This window comes from Bos indicus, chromosome 1 (genome assembly GCF_029378745.1).
Source record: "Bos indicus isolate NIAB-ARS_2022 breed Sahiwal x Tharparkar chromosome 1, NIAB-ARS_B.indTharparkar_mat_pri_1.0, whole genome shotgun sequence".
NCBI lineage: Eukaryota > Metazoa > Chordata > Mammalia > Artiodactyla > Bovidae > Bos > Bos indicus.
Genome location: NC_091760.1, coordinates 153,652,531 through 153,667,127, shown reverse-complemented (window position 1 = coordinate 153,667,127; position 14,597 = coordinate 153,652,531). Strand labels below are relative to the sequence as shown.

The 14,597-nt window shown below is 55.2% G+C and overlaps 1 protein-coding gene across 3 annotated transcripts in view; it reads left to right on the top strand.

Annotated features, from left to right (window-relative positions):
- RFTN1 (raftlin, lipid raft linker 1) overlaps nucleotides 1–12,419 on the top strand; it is a 226,578-nt gene extending 214,159 nt beyond the window's left edge. For all 3 annotated transcript variants that reach the window (XM_070797183.1, XM_070797186.1, XM_070797181.1), the window contains exons 8-10: nucleotides 3,438–3,541; nucleotides 4,486–4,567; nucleotides 11,150–12,419. In XM_070797183.1, the coding sequence (XP_070653284.1) occupies nucleotides 3,438–3,541; nucleotides 4,486–4,567; nucleotides 11,150–11,509 (546 nt within the window). In that variant the 3' untranslated portion in view covers nucleotides 11,510–12,419. The remainder of the gene's footprint in view (nucleotides 1–3,437; nucleotides 3,542–4,485; nucleotides 4,568–11,149) is intronic.
- The last annotated feature ends 2,178 nt before the right edge of the window (nucleotides 12,420–14,597 follow it).

Sequence of the window (14,597 nt, the reverse complement as noted above, 5' to 3'; positions counted from 1 at the left end):
GTAGACATATGGATTAAAACGAGTGGTGTATTTGTGTGTGCACACACACACATGTGCACACGTGATGCACACTGTGTACATGTACACACACAATGGACTCTGACTCAACCACAGAAAACGAAATGATACCATTTGCAGCAACACAGATGGATCCAGGAGGTATTATGCTTATCAGTGAAATAAGTCAGAGGAAGAGAGATACTTTATGTTTCCACTTACACGTCAAGTGTAAAAAATAAAATGAATGAATATAGCAAAACAGAAACAGCCTCACAGACGTAGAGGACAAACTAGCATTTGCCAGTGGAGAGGATGAAGGGGATTAAGAGGTACAACCTATCACGTATAAAATAAGACACGGAAATGTATAGCACAGGGAATGAATATGTGCTTTATGATCACGTTATATGGAGTCTCCCTGGTGACTCAGCAGTAAGGAACCTGCCTGCCAGTGCAAGAGACACAGGTTTGATCCCTGGGTTGGGAAGCTCCCCTGGAGAAGGAAATGGCACCCCAGTCCAGTATTCTTGCTGGGAAATCCATAGGACAGAGGAGCCTGGCAGGCTGCAGTCAGTGGGGTGGCAGAGTCAGACACGACTGAGCACGCATGTGGCGGGCATGGCTTGTGTGGAGTATAATCTATAAAGCTGCTGGATCACTGATGGTGTGAACCTGAGAAGAGTGTAATATTGCAATTATTAAAATCGACAGCAATTCAGTGATCTTCTTTGGCTACACCAGCAGGCGGCATGTGAGGCTTTAGCTCCCTGACCAGGGATACATGCGGGGTCTGAACCACTAGACTGCCAGGCATGTCCTGGTCCCGTGCAGCACTTCAGTTAAGAAAAGGACAAAAAAAAAAAAAAAAAACAGCCCCCTGGGCCCACCATTTGTAAAAGGAGTTTCTGATTGTGCAGGTCTGGGTAGGTCCCGAGACTCTGTTTGCAACAAGTTCTAGGCTGAGGCTGCTCACGGAACCGCACTTGGAGAGCCGCTGTCACAGGCCACGACTTCCTGTGTGCAGTGGAGGCTCCCGGGGGACGTGGCTGCGCAGTGGCCACGCCTGGACAGGTGCCCGCGATGGCAGCTCTAGAAGCCCCGGGGATGCAGGCCTGCCCCTCTTCTGTCTTCAGCCCCCAGTTCTGTCCCCAGAGGCCCCCTCGCCACGGGCCAGCCCTCTGCCCGGCACCCGCCTGCTCGCTGTGCAGCTCGAGCTGGGGTCCCCCCGGGAAGGCCTCCCTTCTCTGCCCACCGTGCTCCCCAGCCTCTGAGCCCCCAGAAGCCCACCCTCACCACGATGACCCCCGCCCCTTTGCACTGACCGGCCAGCCTCCTGGCCTTCAAGTGGTCTGTCTTGTGTTCGGGGTGTGTGTGTGTGTGCACACATGTGTGTGTGTGTGTGTGTGCGCGCGTGCGCACCCCCTGGTGTCTGCAGGACGGGAACCCAGCGGCAGGGCTGAGCCGTCCCTCCCGTCCACCCCTCGGTGGGCCTGCAGTCCTCCTGAGTGGGTCCTGAGGTTGTCCCGGCATGCAAGGACTCTGGATGCCTGTCGGGGGCAGGGCCCGGTGAGGCTGCCGTCGGAAGTCCACCTGCCTCTCGAGAAAGCAGGGAAGGGGTCGAGGGTGGGGGGCCCAGGCAGGGGCCTCACAGTGGGGTCCTCTCCCTGTCTACCCCCTCTGTGTGTGTGTTGTGTGGTGTGTGTGGTGTGTGTGTGTGTTGTGTATGTGGTGTGTGTGTGATGTGTGTGCTGTCGTGTGTGTTTCTAGTGTGTGTTCTGTGTGTTGTGTGTCTGGTGTGTATTGTGTGGTGTGTGTATTGTATGTGTTGTGCAGTGTGTGTTGTGCAGTGTGTGGTGTGGTGTGGGTGTGTGTGTGTATGGTGTGTGTAGTGTGTTCTGTGTGGTGTGTGTGGTATGTGTGATGTGTGTGTGGTGTGGTGTGTGGTGTATGCATTGTGTGGTGTGTGCATGGTGTGTGGTTGTATGTGTGTGGTGTGGTGTGTGTGTGTGGTGTGTGCATTGTGTGTGTTATGTGTGTGTGTGTGGTGTGCATTGTGTGTGTGGTGTGTGTGCGGTGCGGTGTATTTCTGTGTGTAGTGTGTGTTCTGTGTGTTGTGTGTCTGGTCTGTAGTGTGTGTTGTGCTGTGTGTGTGTGGTGTGTGTGATGTGTGTGGTATGTGTGGTGTCATGTGTGTGTAGTGTGTGTTGTATGTGTGTTTGTTGTGTTGTGTGGTGTGTGTGGTGTGTGCGTTCTGTGGTGTGTGCGTTGTGTGTGTGTGTGTGTGTGTGTGTGTGTGTGTGGTGTGGTGTATTTTTCTATGTGCGTCTGTGTGTGTGGTGTGTGTGTGGTGTGGTGTATTTCTCTATGTGTGTCTCTGTGCTGTGTGTGTGTGGTGTGTGTGGTGTCGTGTGTGTGTGTGTAGTGTGTGTTGTGTGTCTGGTGTGTGGTGTGTGTTGTATGTATTGTGTGTGTGGTGTGTGTGTGTGCAGTGTGGTGTATTTATGTGTGTCTGTATGTGCTGTGTGTGTGTTGTGTGTGTTACGTGTGTTATGTGTGTGGTGTGTATGGTGTGTGTGTCTGGTGTGTGTTGTGTGTGTTGTGCTGTGTGTGTGGTGTGTGTGGTGTCCTGTGTGTTTTGTGCTGGTGTGTGTTGTGCTGTGTGTGGTGTGGTGTGTGTGTGTGTGTGGTGTGGTGTGTGCATTGTGTGTGTGGTGTGTGTGCAGTGTGGTGTATTTCTCTGTGTGTGTGTGTGTGTGTGGCCACTCTGGTTGAATGCAATGACTTGATTTTCGTTCAGATGTAGTTTAACTCCCACAGGAGGCTCTGAAACCCCGAGCAGCGTGTGGTCATGGGCCCTGGGTCTGTCCTGGAGGTGAAGTGACTGCTTCTTCTTGAGTGATGCTCATGGAGGCGATTTGTCCAGAGGAGAGTGAAACAAAACAAACGCTCAAACCCCTTGCCAATGGCACAGACCAGGGCGGGGGGGAGGGAGACCCCACGATGGTACAGACCCAGGCCGGGGGGAGGGGGAGACCCCACGATGGCACAGACCCGGGGCGAGGGGGAGACCCCACGACGGCGCAGACCCGGGGCAAGGGGGAGGGTGACCCACGACGGCACAGACCCGGGGGGGAGGGGGAGACCCCACGACAGCACAGACCTGCGGCGAGGGGGAGACCCCACGATGGCGCAGACCCGGGGCAAGGGGGAGGGAGACCCCACGACAGCACAGACCCGGGCAGCGGGGAGGGAGACCCCACGATGGCACAGACCTGGGCAGGGGGTAGACCCCACAATGGCAGTTGGACCCCAGGCTCTTGCAGCATCTTCGAGCCGGAGCATGCCCCCCCTTCCGCTTTGTTGGGTTGGTGGCCGGGTGGTGCCTCCCCATCCCTGAGACGAGGCGGCCCCAGCCCTGACCTGACCTTTCTCCCCAGGGTGTGGAGGTGCAAACAGACTACGTGCCCCTGCTGAACTCGCTGGCTGCCTACGGCTGGCAGCTCACCTGTGTGCTGCCGACTCCCGTCATCAGGACAACCAGGTACCAATAACCAGCTTACCTTACCGAAGCTTGCACCGTCCTGACCAGCTCTTCGTGTGCGTGACTTGTGGAATCCTGTTGGCATCAGCTCTCCACCTGAGGAACGGCAGGCCCAGGACCTCAGAAAACCACCCCTGCCCCGAGCACCCCCTCCCCACGCGGGCAGCTCAGCCAGTGACTTGCTGCCCAGCCTGTCACCGGCTGGAGGGGGCCCAGGTCTCTCATTTGCGAAAGAAACTCAGCACCTAGAGTGTGCCCCAGGCCGAGCGGCCATGTTGTGTACAGTCTCATCTAGTCCTCAGAGCATCCCGGGAGGCAGAATTTTTTTTGTTGTTTTGGGGATTTATCCCAGTCTTACCAACCCTGAAAGGCCTCTGTCTGTCTTCTGGACTTGCTGTCAAACTAGTCCTCCTAATTACCTGAGGGGTGGTAAGCATAGATATCGTGCCCATTTTATAGATGAAGAAACTGAGGCTCAGGGAGGCTTCGTCACAAACCCGGACACACAGCCAGCAGGAGCCTCAGCCTGGGCCCAGGTCCTCACTGGCCACCCATCCCAGGCCAACCAGCTCCCACCCCAAGCCTCATCCCCAAAGACAGACTTGGAAGAGCCCCACCCCCGCCCGGTGTTCACCGAGGCCACTTTGTTGTCATTTGGCCAAGATGCCAGCTGTCATTCCACACCAGGGCAAGGGGGGTTTTCAGACATGAAGCTGCCTTTCAGGGGTGCCCACTTCTGTTGGGCCCGTGAGACAGCCCCCCAGAAGCAAAGGTGCGTGCTGTGGGGGGCTTCATGACCTCTGACCTCTCCATCTTGGGCAGCCCCCTTCCTTCCCTGGCTGGCTGGCCTGGCTGAAGTTGGAGGTGGCGGCCTCCATGTGAGGTCCGGGCCCCCCGCCCCCGGGTGTAAGAGGACTCATCCTCCACTCCCGTGTGTGTTGCAGGGAAGGGACTGTGTCCACCAAGCAGGTCGTCTTTCTCCAGAGGCCGTGTCTACCTCAGAAGGTCAAGAAGAAGGAATCGAAGGTGAGTGACCTTGCCGCCCTCCTGGGCCTGGCTCCGCGGAGCCCCGGGGACCCCTGAGCCCCCTCAGCAAAATGAGCCACGTCACCTGCAGCTGGGGGCGCTGGGGGCCGTGTGGCCAGCCCTCTCCTGCGAGGGTGCTTGGGCAGGCAGGGTTTGCGTTCCGAGGCTGAAGTGGGGGGTGCTGGGAGGCGGCTGCAGCCTGGGCAGGGGGCCCACGCCCCGTTCCTCTGCATCTTCATCTCCGTGCGAGCTGGCCGGAGCTCCAGCCGGCGCCCCATCCCTGGAGCCGTGGGAGGTTTGGAGATCCTGGCAGAGAGAACCTGCCAGAACGCCTTCCCCGAAGGGCCCGCCCCGCAGGGCTGAGCGGCCAGGGCTGGTGTGGACGCAGGGCAGCGCCCCTGCGGAGCGAGTCCTAGGGCCAGGCCCTGCCCCACCCTCCTGGGACGTCACCCGAACCCTCCTGGGAGCGCAGTCGCCCTGAGACTGGGGGTGTACCCCGTGCTTCCCTGAGGCGGAGCCCAGGGCCTCAGCAGTGGCCGCACACCCCAGGCTTTGCCCCCGAGGGTGCTCCTCCCAGGCGACCCTCGGGGCCGCGCGGCCGTGCCCTGGGGCCAGCTCGCTGTCCCTGTGACGGGCACGGCCAGGCCGTGGGGCAGAGCCCGCTAGACACCCCCACCCTTCCCCTGGCACCACCCCCCAGGCCTCCTCGCGTGCTGGGGATGGGGGCCGTGAACAGGTTGGCCGTGAACCGCCGCCCCTCCGCAGCCAACACGTCGGGGGCGGGGCGGGGTGCGCGCTGGTAGGAGGGACCCCGACGGGCCGGCCGGGGTTCTGGTGCGCGCTGTGCCGTCGCCGAGGGAAGGGCCGGAGGAAACCTGGGCGGCGGGGTTCAGGACGGGGCGCAGGGCCGCTGTACGAACGTCCAGCAGGAAGGTCCGGAGTCCGGAGGGCGGCGGCCGGCTCTGCCGGGTCGGGAGGAGCGCCCCCGGGCAGCCCGCGCCCTCCCGGGGGCTCGCTCAGCCCTGCGCCTCCCGGGCGCGGCTGGCAGTGGGCACTGCCCTCGCCGTGACGTGGGGCGGCGCCCGGAGGGTGGCCTGTACCGGCCCCGGTCCCCGGCCCGGTCCTAAGCCGGCGGTTCCCTGTACGGCTCCCTGGAGACCCCGGGCGCCCTCAACTCGAGGCCCGCGGCGCTGACCCCGGCCGCGCCCTCCAGCCCGGGAAGCGCCTTGTTCTCTCTGCCCCACCACGCCCGCCTGGTTTCCCACCCGCTGCCTCATCTGGAGCCCTGTGTCTCCCCACTTCCTCTTCCGTAGAGAATCTCCTGCACCCCCAGACCTAGACGGCCCCCTCCCTACCCCTGAGTCGCCGAGTCTCAGCCTCTCCTTCCCTGTAGCTGCTGGTGACCCCGCACCCTTCCGCACCAGGAGGGCCGGCCCTTCGCGGGCCCTGGAGCTCACCTGGGGCCTCCGTCTCCTCCCGCCACCGCCAGTCTGTCCTGAAGGCATGTCTAGCTTTAGGTCCTTGACCCTCTGGAACCCCCTCTCCCATTATCACCTGTCTGGACTACCCTCATCTCCCGATGACAGGCCTCCCTTTCCAGTGTGTTTTCCACTCAGAACCAAAGTGACCTTCTACAAAGAGCAAATGGAGTCGTGTGCTTCTAAAGCTTTGTGTTTTTCAAGATAAAGGTGGGAGCCTTTACTGGGGTCCACATGGCCCTGTGGGGTCTCCCCCAACCCCCTGCCCTCCGGCCCATCTGATGCATCTCAGCCACCCTGGCCTGCATGCTCTCTTGGATTCCTCGCTGCCACAGGGCCTTTGCTTGGGCGTTTCCTGCATCTGGGATACTTTCTTCCTTTGTATTTTCTCAGGACAGCGTTCTCTCCCTTTAGACCAAGCCAGGCTCTTCTGCGATTTACCGTGAAGAACCATGTTCCTCTCCTCTCTGTTCCTGAGTATTTGTGATCAGTAGCTTATCCTCCCCAGTAGAATTGGACAGGAACTCTCTGAGATCACACCCTTTCTGTCCGCACTGCTGTATGCCCGGCCCCTGGCTTTCAGTTCAGTTCAGTTCAGTCGCTCAGTCGTGTCTGACTCTTTGCAACCCTATGAATCGCAGCATGCCAGGCCTCCCTGTCCATCACCAACTCCCAGAGTTCACCCAAACTCATGTCCATTGAGTCGGTGATGCCATCCAGCCATCTCATCCTGTCGTCTCCTTCTCCTCCTGTCCCCAATCCCTCCCAGCATCAGAGTCTTTTCCAATGAGTCAACTCTTCGCATCAGGTGGCCAAAGTACTGGAGTTTCAGCTTCAGCATCAGTCCTTCCAATGAACACCCAGGACTGATCTCCTTTAGGATGGACTGGTTGGTTAGGATGGACTGGTTGGATCTCCTTGCAGTCCAAGGGACTCTCAAGAGTCTTCTCCAACACCACAGTTCAAAAGCATCAATTCTTCGGTGCTCAGCTTTCTTCATAGTCCAACTCTCACATCCATACATGACCACTGGAAAAACCATAGCTTTGACTAGATGGACCTTTGTTGGCAAAGTAATATCTCTGCTTTTCAATATGCTATCTAGGTTGGTCATAACTTTCCATCCAAGGAGTAAGTGTCTTTTAATTTCATGGCTGCAGTCACCATCTGCAGTGATTTTGGAGCCCCCCAGAAATAGTCTGACACTGTTTCCACTGTTTCCCCATCTAACTGCCATGAAGTGATGGGACCAGATGCCATGATCTTCGTTTTCTGAATGTTGAGCTTTAAGCCAACTTTTTCACTCTCCACTTTCACTTTCATCAAGAGGCTTTTTAGTTCTTCACTATCTGCCATAAGGGTGGTATCATCTGCATATCTGAGGTTATTGATATTTCTCCTGGCAATCTTGATTCCAGCTTGTGCTTCTTCCAGCCCAGCGTTTCTCATGATGTGCTCTGCAGATAAGTTAAATAAGCAGGCTTTGAGTTAGTACTCAGCAAACACTTGTTGAACCAGCGAATGAACAATCAAACTGCTGGGCCCAGGACGTGCGTGGTGTGTGTCGCACTGACGTTTAAGGAAAGAGTGCAAAATTCAGACGTCAGGGATGCAGCATATTTAGTCCTCTTTTAATCAGCCAAGGGGATGAAATTCTCCAAACAGGACTTTCAGTATTTGAAAGAAACCTCTTTGTTCATCTGTGATAGTGGCTTTCAGAACAAATATTAACTTCCTTTGAAAGTAAGAGGTGCTTTCTGCAACCCGGGAGACATCTGTCTTCAGCTAAGCTACCGAAGTGGAGGCAGATACAGTCAGGTTTTAAAACGTGTGAATTCAATCCACGAGCCCTGCTGACTTGGAACTCTGGACATGTGCACACTGCTGTAAAGAGGACTTTCCCCTTTCTGCACTTATTTTTGGCACAGACAGCTAGTCGGGGTTTTCTCGGTTTCCATGCTGGCTGCACACCCTCACCCCACTTGTGCCCTGGCCTGGGAAGGCCCGTCCACCCCGCTGCGCCTGCAGCGGCTGCTCTCTTGTGTTGAGAGACTCGCCCTGGAACCGCTCAGACACTCTGTGTCCTCCAGCCTGGCGGCCTGCCTCTGGGTGGATGCCGCTGACCTCTGCTCAGAGCCACCCCGCGGCAAGCTCTCCCGCCTCAGGGTCTGAAATACATACCACCCACCCTTGGACAGGGGTTAATCCGAGTGTAATTCAGAGTGAGCGTCTCATATCCGAGGTTCCCTGAATCCAAGGATGGAAGCAACCACTCACCTCGCAGCACTGGTTTTTACTGTTTCAAGCCACCTGCGTCTCAGGGGACCCACGTGGTCCAGGGGCCAATCGTCCTTCTGTTGTTCCTTCAAGACTGTGACTGTCCCGAGCACAGCAGTAAGGGGACCTGCGAGTGAGGCTGGAGGAGGAGGCCCTCCTGCGGATGCTGGGCTGGGGCTGATGGGGCACGTGGAGGGGTTGGGGGAGGCTGTTTCCCACAGTGAACTGGTGGTGCTGGTCTTAGCTGTGTGTTCTCACTCTGTGACCCATGAACCTGCTGAATCGGCATCACCAGGGAGCTTGTGTGAAGTGCCAGCCTCTGTCCCCTCCCCAGGCCCCCTGATCAGAAACCCCGGGATAGGGTGGGGGCCCTGTGTCTGAAGGCGTCCCCCAGGTGATCCTGAATGCCTGCCAAGTCTGAGAGCCAGTGTCTCAGCTGAGTAGTTTAGGGCCCCTTTCCAGGCTCACCGTGTGTATCTCCATTCAAATTTTATCATTATTGATTTTTTAAAAATAGGCCTGTCAGGGTCTGTTCAATGTAGATGTGTTTTTTTTAATCAGACACACCGAAGCGTCTTTCACGGCAGTTAAATCTGTACTTCCATTAGCTGATCAGTTGGTTTCATGCATCCAGCCTTCATCTAGCAGATTCTGTCCTGAGGTCACGAAGTCTGAAAGCTGAGGCACGCACGGGCGGGCTGAGCTATTCCAAAGGCGCTTGGCGTCTTCCCTGGCTTCCTTCCAGAATGTGAGTCTGAAACCTTTTACCCACCAAGAAGGAGCAGACGGAAGATTAGTGTAGAGTCAGAGAAACCTGTGTTTGAATTTCAGCTCTGCTGTTCTCTAGCTGTGTGACCTTGGGACAGTTAACGTCACCTCTCGGAACCAGTACATGCTCATCATAAAATGATGCCAACAGTTCCTAGTGAGAGCACTGCTTTAGGAATTCAGGGGAAGGGAAGCCTTGTCTCAGCGTGGGACACTCAGAACATTTAGCTTTTAGATTCTAGAGACCCTGAGTTTCAGCCACAGCTACTTCCCTGCTTCGTGAGAGTGCTCCCTGCAAAGGAGAGGGGGAAAGGGGAGGACTCCAGACACAGCCTCCAGGTGACCCGGCTGCGGCCCCAGAACAGCTGTGGTGGGCTGGGGACCCCGAGGAGCTTGGGGAGTCGGTGACATCACCACCCTCCATCTAAGGACAGAGAGAATGGTGCCGTCCTTGAAGGCGTTTGGCTTGGCAGAGTTTTCCGAAGGACAGAAAAACACGGGTCGGAGTCGTTTGCATCCAGCTCGGCGTGGACAGCCCCAAATCCCCCTCCGCCCAGCAGCCCAGGCAGGGCCTGGAGAGAGTGAGCGGAGCGCTCCCCGCAGGCCCAGCCCGGCTGTGTCCTCGGTCGTGTTGTATCGGGAGGGCGGTGCAGCGTGATTCTCTGCGGGAATCCGGATGCGGTTGGTGTACGGGGAACCATGCGTCTGCTGTTCATTTAGCAAGAGCAGCCTTTTCGAGGACAAGGGGTTCGCACTGAGACTCGCCAGGGTCTGCCACAGCTAAGAGATCCTGCGTGCCGCGGCAGAGACCCGGCACAGCCAGATACATGCGTGAATAATTTAAGAAGAAAAGAGCCAGGGTCCGGGGTGGACTCTGGCCCAGGGGGATGGGCGCGGCCAGGTGCACCAGCCGCCTGCAGGGGGCGCTGGGAGTGGGCCAGCGGGTCCCCGCCCCACTGCGGGGGAGTGGGCCCCCAACTCACCATCCACCAGCCGCCTGCAGGGGGCGCTGGGAGTGGGGCCAGCGGGCCCCCACCCCACTGCGGGGGAGTGGGCCCCCAACTCACCATCCACTGCAGGCTGAGTGGGTCCCCGGGGTGACTCACCCCACCCCGGGGCTGTGCACCAGTCCAGGGGGCGAGGGCAGCTCTTCTGGAGATTACTCCCTTGCCTGAGGACAGACAGCTACCAAATGCCAGAACCGGGGCCTGAACCGGGGTCTTGGCCACCGCACCGCCTGTGGTGCTGTGTCGCCTTATTTGGGGCCTTTCAGCCTAAGCAGTCTCACCAGTTTTGTTTTGACAAAAATACAATTTCCTCCAACATCTCTCAGAGCTGACTGGCTCTCAGCTCGCTGTATAGGCCAGCTTAACTGGCCTTTTTGTAAAACCATGCAGAATGAAGAGACTCTTGACTATTTGGAGACACCCATTAAAAAAAACTCCTCCGTGTGGCCTGGAAGTAAAAAACGCAGCTGCAGCAGCACATGAGGCAGCAGTAGTGAACGATGGCCGCTGGTACCCAGGAGCCGTGCAGGGTCAGTCCGTGCTGAGGTCAGAGGTCCTGGTCCCACATGGTGGTCATGGGGCCCCAAGATGCCTGCTGCAGTCTCGGCTGAAGTGGGCACCTTCGGGGTGGGATCTGGGGGACCACTCCACCTGCAGAGGGGGTCCATTGTTGAAAGCTCGTGGCTTGGGTAGGAAAAGCTCAAACTACTCTCCAACCTGAGGGCAGTCTGTCAGTCACTGTACGAGAGAAACCCCCAAAAGGAGTGTCTAGGGGAAACCCAGCCAGTATTGTCGGGGAACTTGGTGTATCAGCACCGCCCCTCCCAGGCCTTTGGTATGGGGCCCTCTCCCTGGAAATTCACCCCTAGAGTCCACGCCGTGGCAGGAACTGCCAGCTCCCAGTGGGTGCGAGGTTTGGGCTGTGGTTGGGGAATAGCGGGCCTTGTGTGTCTCGCTGCCAGACGTGGGTGTGAACACAGAACACGTGTCCAGGGACGATCCAGGGTCACGGAAGCAGCGTGTATTTATCTCCCATCTCCCCCGATCTCTAGTTTCAGTGGCGATTCTCCCGAGACGAGATGCGTAACAGGCCGACGAGGAAATCCAAAGGGAAATTCTGTGTCAGGGGCAAGCGACAAGCCGAAGAAAGCGAGAAGAACCCAGAAGACCAGCTTCCCAGAGTGGGAGACGCGGGGGGCCATGTGCCCGGGCGGGAGGACTGGGCGGAGGGCCCCGCGGAGAAGCCGCGTCCGGACGGCCAGCCGTGTGTGGAGGGCGAGGCTGTGCAGAACGGCCCCTCAGGCCGCAGCCCGGCCCCGGCGGAGGGCAGCGTGGGGCTCACTGGCCCCGAGCCTGGAGAGGATGCTGGCGTGGAGGTGGCTCCAGGGCCCGCGGCAGCCGAGCACCCCTGAGCCTCGCTGGGCCGTGGGCTGGGGGCTCGTGCGCCCTGGTGTGGCACGTTGCCTTTGGCTTGGCGCGACCCCTCCTGGTGAGCTAATGAGCCACCCGAGGAGGGCTGGGCCCCGGCATTGCTGGTTTCTGCACATCCTTTTGAGACGTGTCCTGGGCCCCAGTGCTAGAACCCACGAGGACTGGTCGCTCCTAGACCTCGGGGCTAGGAGTCCAGCCCTGACCCTACGGCTCCTGGGAGGGGCTGGGCCACCCAGGGCCTCCAGGGGCCCCTCAGGCCAAACTCCGGGTCAAGCCTGGCTGCCAGTCAAGGCCGACATGGTCATCGCCCCCACCCCCAGCCCCGAGATGGGGAGGTCCAGCCCCTGCTGTTGGTGCAGCTGCTGGTGCTTGTAACACGCCCTTGAGCCCTGTCCACTGCTTTTCTCTGTCTGACCCCTGGACCCTGCTTCTTTGGCAAAGAACACGACATTGGGAGGGGAGGTGCCCCACCTCCTGGCATTTCTCCAAGTGTTCCCACAGATACTGGTGATCTGGAAACGCAGAGAGAATTCTGTGCGTGTACCCACTTCTGCAGAATGTCCGCAAAAGTATTCTGTTAGTATTATTGCCAAAAAAAAACTTTAAGGTTTTGTATTCAGCACATCCTGGGAACACACCTTCTTTCTGTTATTTCGGGGCCAGCTGACTGGTGGGGAGCCTCTGTTGTGTGTTATTTTAATCAGTGTGTCCTTGGCCAAGTCGCTTCCCACGCGTGTTATGACGTGTTTATGTTGTCCAGAAAATACCGTGGAGGCTTTAAGTAGATGCAGCTGCAAAGCCTGGAGAGAGAGTGCCAGCCGACGTGACCAGCAGCCTGTCTCTCCTGTTTCTTGTTTAGTTACTTAAAGCAATAAATCACCTACAAGTTCAGTGCATTGTGAGTAGGAGTCTTTCTTCACGTCACACTGAAGAGTCGTAGCCTGGTGCCTGGACACCCCGACCCCAGTCCCCGTTCCTGTTTCCTGAGTCCCTTAACTCCTGGCACCCACAGGAGGAGCCAGCTGAGCTCGCTCTGCCTTCCTGTCATTTGTACAAAGAAGATGAAAGCGGAATTCAGGGGCCACCAGGTAGGTCAGGGCACCCCCGTGGGTGCCCTGGGTGCCCATCTACTCCCAGGGTGGGGGAGACAGTACCTTTTTAAAACAAAAAGCCCCACATCGATTACTAAGGATGCCTCCAATCTTTTTAAGTAAATTATTCAGTGTGCAAATAATTTATCTGTGTGCAGATAAATTTTTATTTATTTTTATTTATCTTTTTATCTGTGTGCAAATTTGCTAAAATAAAACACATTTTAAATATATTTTAATAGGGGAGAATTAAAAATCCTAACACAGCCACATGGCACATTTTCCTTTTATGAGCAAACTTCCCAGCCTAAACCCGAGCTTACGATAAAGGATGAAGACTGTTCAAAGAGAAGATAGTCTTTTTTTCAGTTATACACACACACACATAATCAGATTCGTTTCTTTTATAGGTTATTACAAAGTACTGAGTAGAGCCCCCTGTGCTTTACAGCAGATCCGTGTTGGTTCTCTCTTTTATATACAGTGGAGTGTATATGTTAATCCCAAACTCCTAATTTATACTGTTTGATACGTAAGTTCATTTGTATCCTTTCTTTTTAAGATTCTACACATAAGCAGTATCACATGGTACTTGTTTTTCTCTGGCTACTTCACTTACTATGCCGATCTCTAGGTCCGCCCATGTTGCTGTGAATGGCATTATTTCCCTCTTTTTATGGCTGAGCAATACTGCACTGTATATATGAATGGCATTATTTCCCTCTTTTTATGGCTGAGTAATACTCCACTGTATATGTACCACATCTTCCTTATCCATTTGTCAGTGGACATTTAGGTTGCTTGTCTTGGCTTCATAAATAGTGCTTCAGTGAACACTTGGGTACATGTATCATTTTGAATTTGGTTTTCTCTGGATATATGCCCAGGAATGGAACTGTAGAACTGTATGGTAGCTCTTTTTTTTTCAGTTTTTTAAGGGACCTCCATACTGTTCTGTATTGTGGCTACACCAATTTACATTCCCACCAACAGTGTAGAATGGTTGTTTTCTCCGCACCATTTCTGGCATTTATTACTTGCAGACTTTTTCATGATGGCCATTCTGACAGGTTGAGCTCATACCTCGTTGTAGTTTTGATTTGCATTTCTCTAATAATTAGCAATGTTGAGCATCTTTTCCTGTGCCTCTTGACCATCTTTATGTCTTTTTTGGAGAATTGTCTATTTAGGTCTTCAACCTATTTTTTTTTTTTTAAACTGGGCTGTTTGGTTTTTTTTTTTAATTTAGCTGTGTGTATATTTGGAAATTAATCTCTTGTTGGTAGCATCATTTGCAAGTATCTTCTCCCATTCTGTAGGTTTTCTTTTTGTTTTACTTATGGTTTCCTTTGCTGTGCAAAGCTTTTTCATTTCATGAGGTCCCATTTCTTTATTTTTATCTGTCTCTGACTAGGAGATGGATCCAAAAAGGTCTTGCTGTGATTTACATCAGCGTGTCCAGCCTATATTTTCCCCTAGTTTTATTTAGTAGTATCTAGTTTTACATCTAGGTCTTTAACCCATTTTGAGTTTGCTCCTGTGTCTGGTGTTAGAGAACGTTCTAATTCCATTCTTTGAAACAGCTGCCCAAGTTTCCCCAGCACCGCTTATTGACGAGCTTGTCTTTTCTACCTTGTGTATACACTCTCGCCTCCTTCCACATCGATTAACTGACCGCAGGTGTGTGGGTCTATCTCTGTCCTACCCCACTGACACTTGCTTTTGTGCCAGGACCACACTCTTTTGACGACTGCAGCTTTGTAGTGTAGTCTGAAGTCAGCCTGGCTTGTCCGGGTCTGCTCTTCTTTCTCAAGATTGCTTTGACTACACAGAGTGAAAGAATATGTGTACAAGCTTCCATACGAACTTTAAAATGTTTTGTTCTAGTTCTGTGAAAAATGCCATTGGTAGTTTGACAGGAATTGCACTGAATCTGTAGATTACCTTGGGTAGTATGGTTGTTTTGACAGTGTTCATT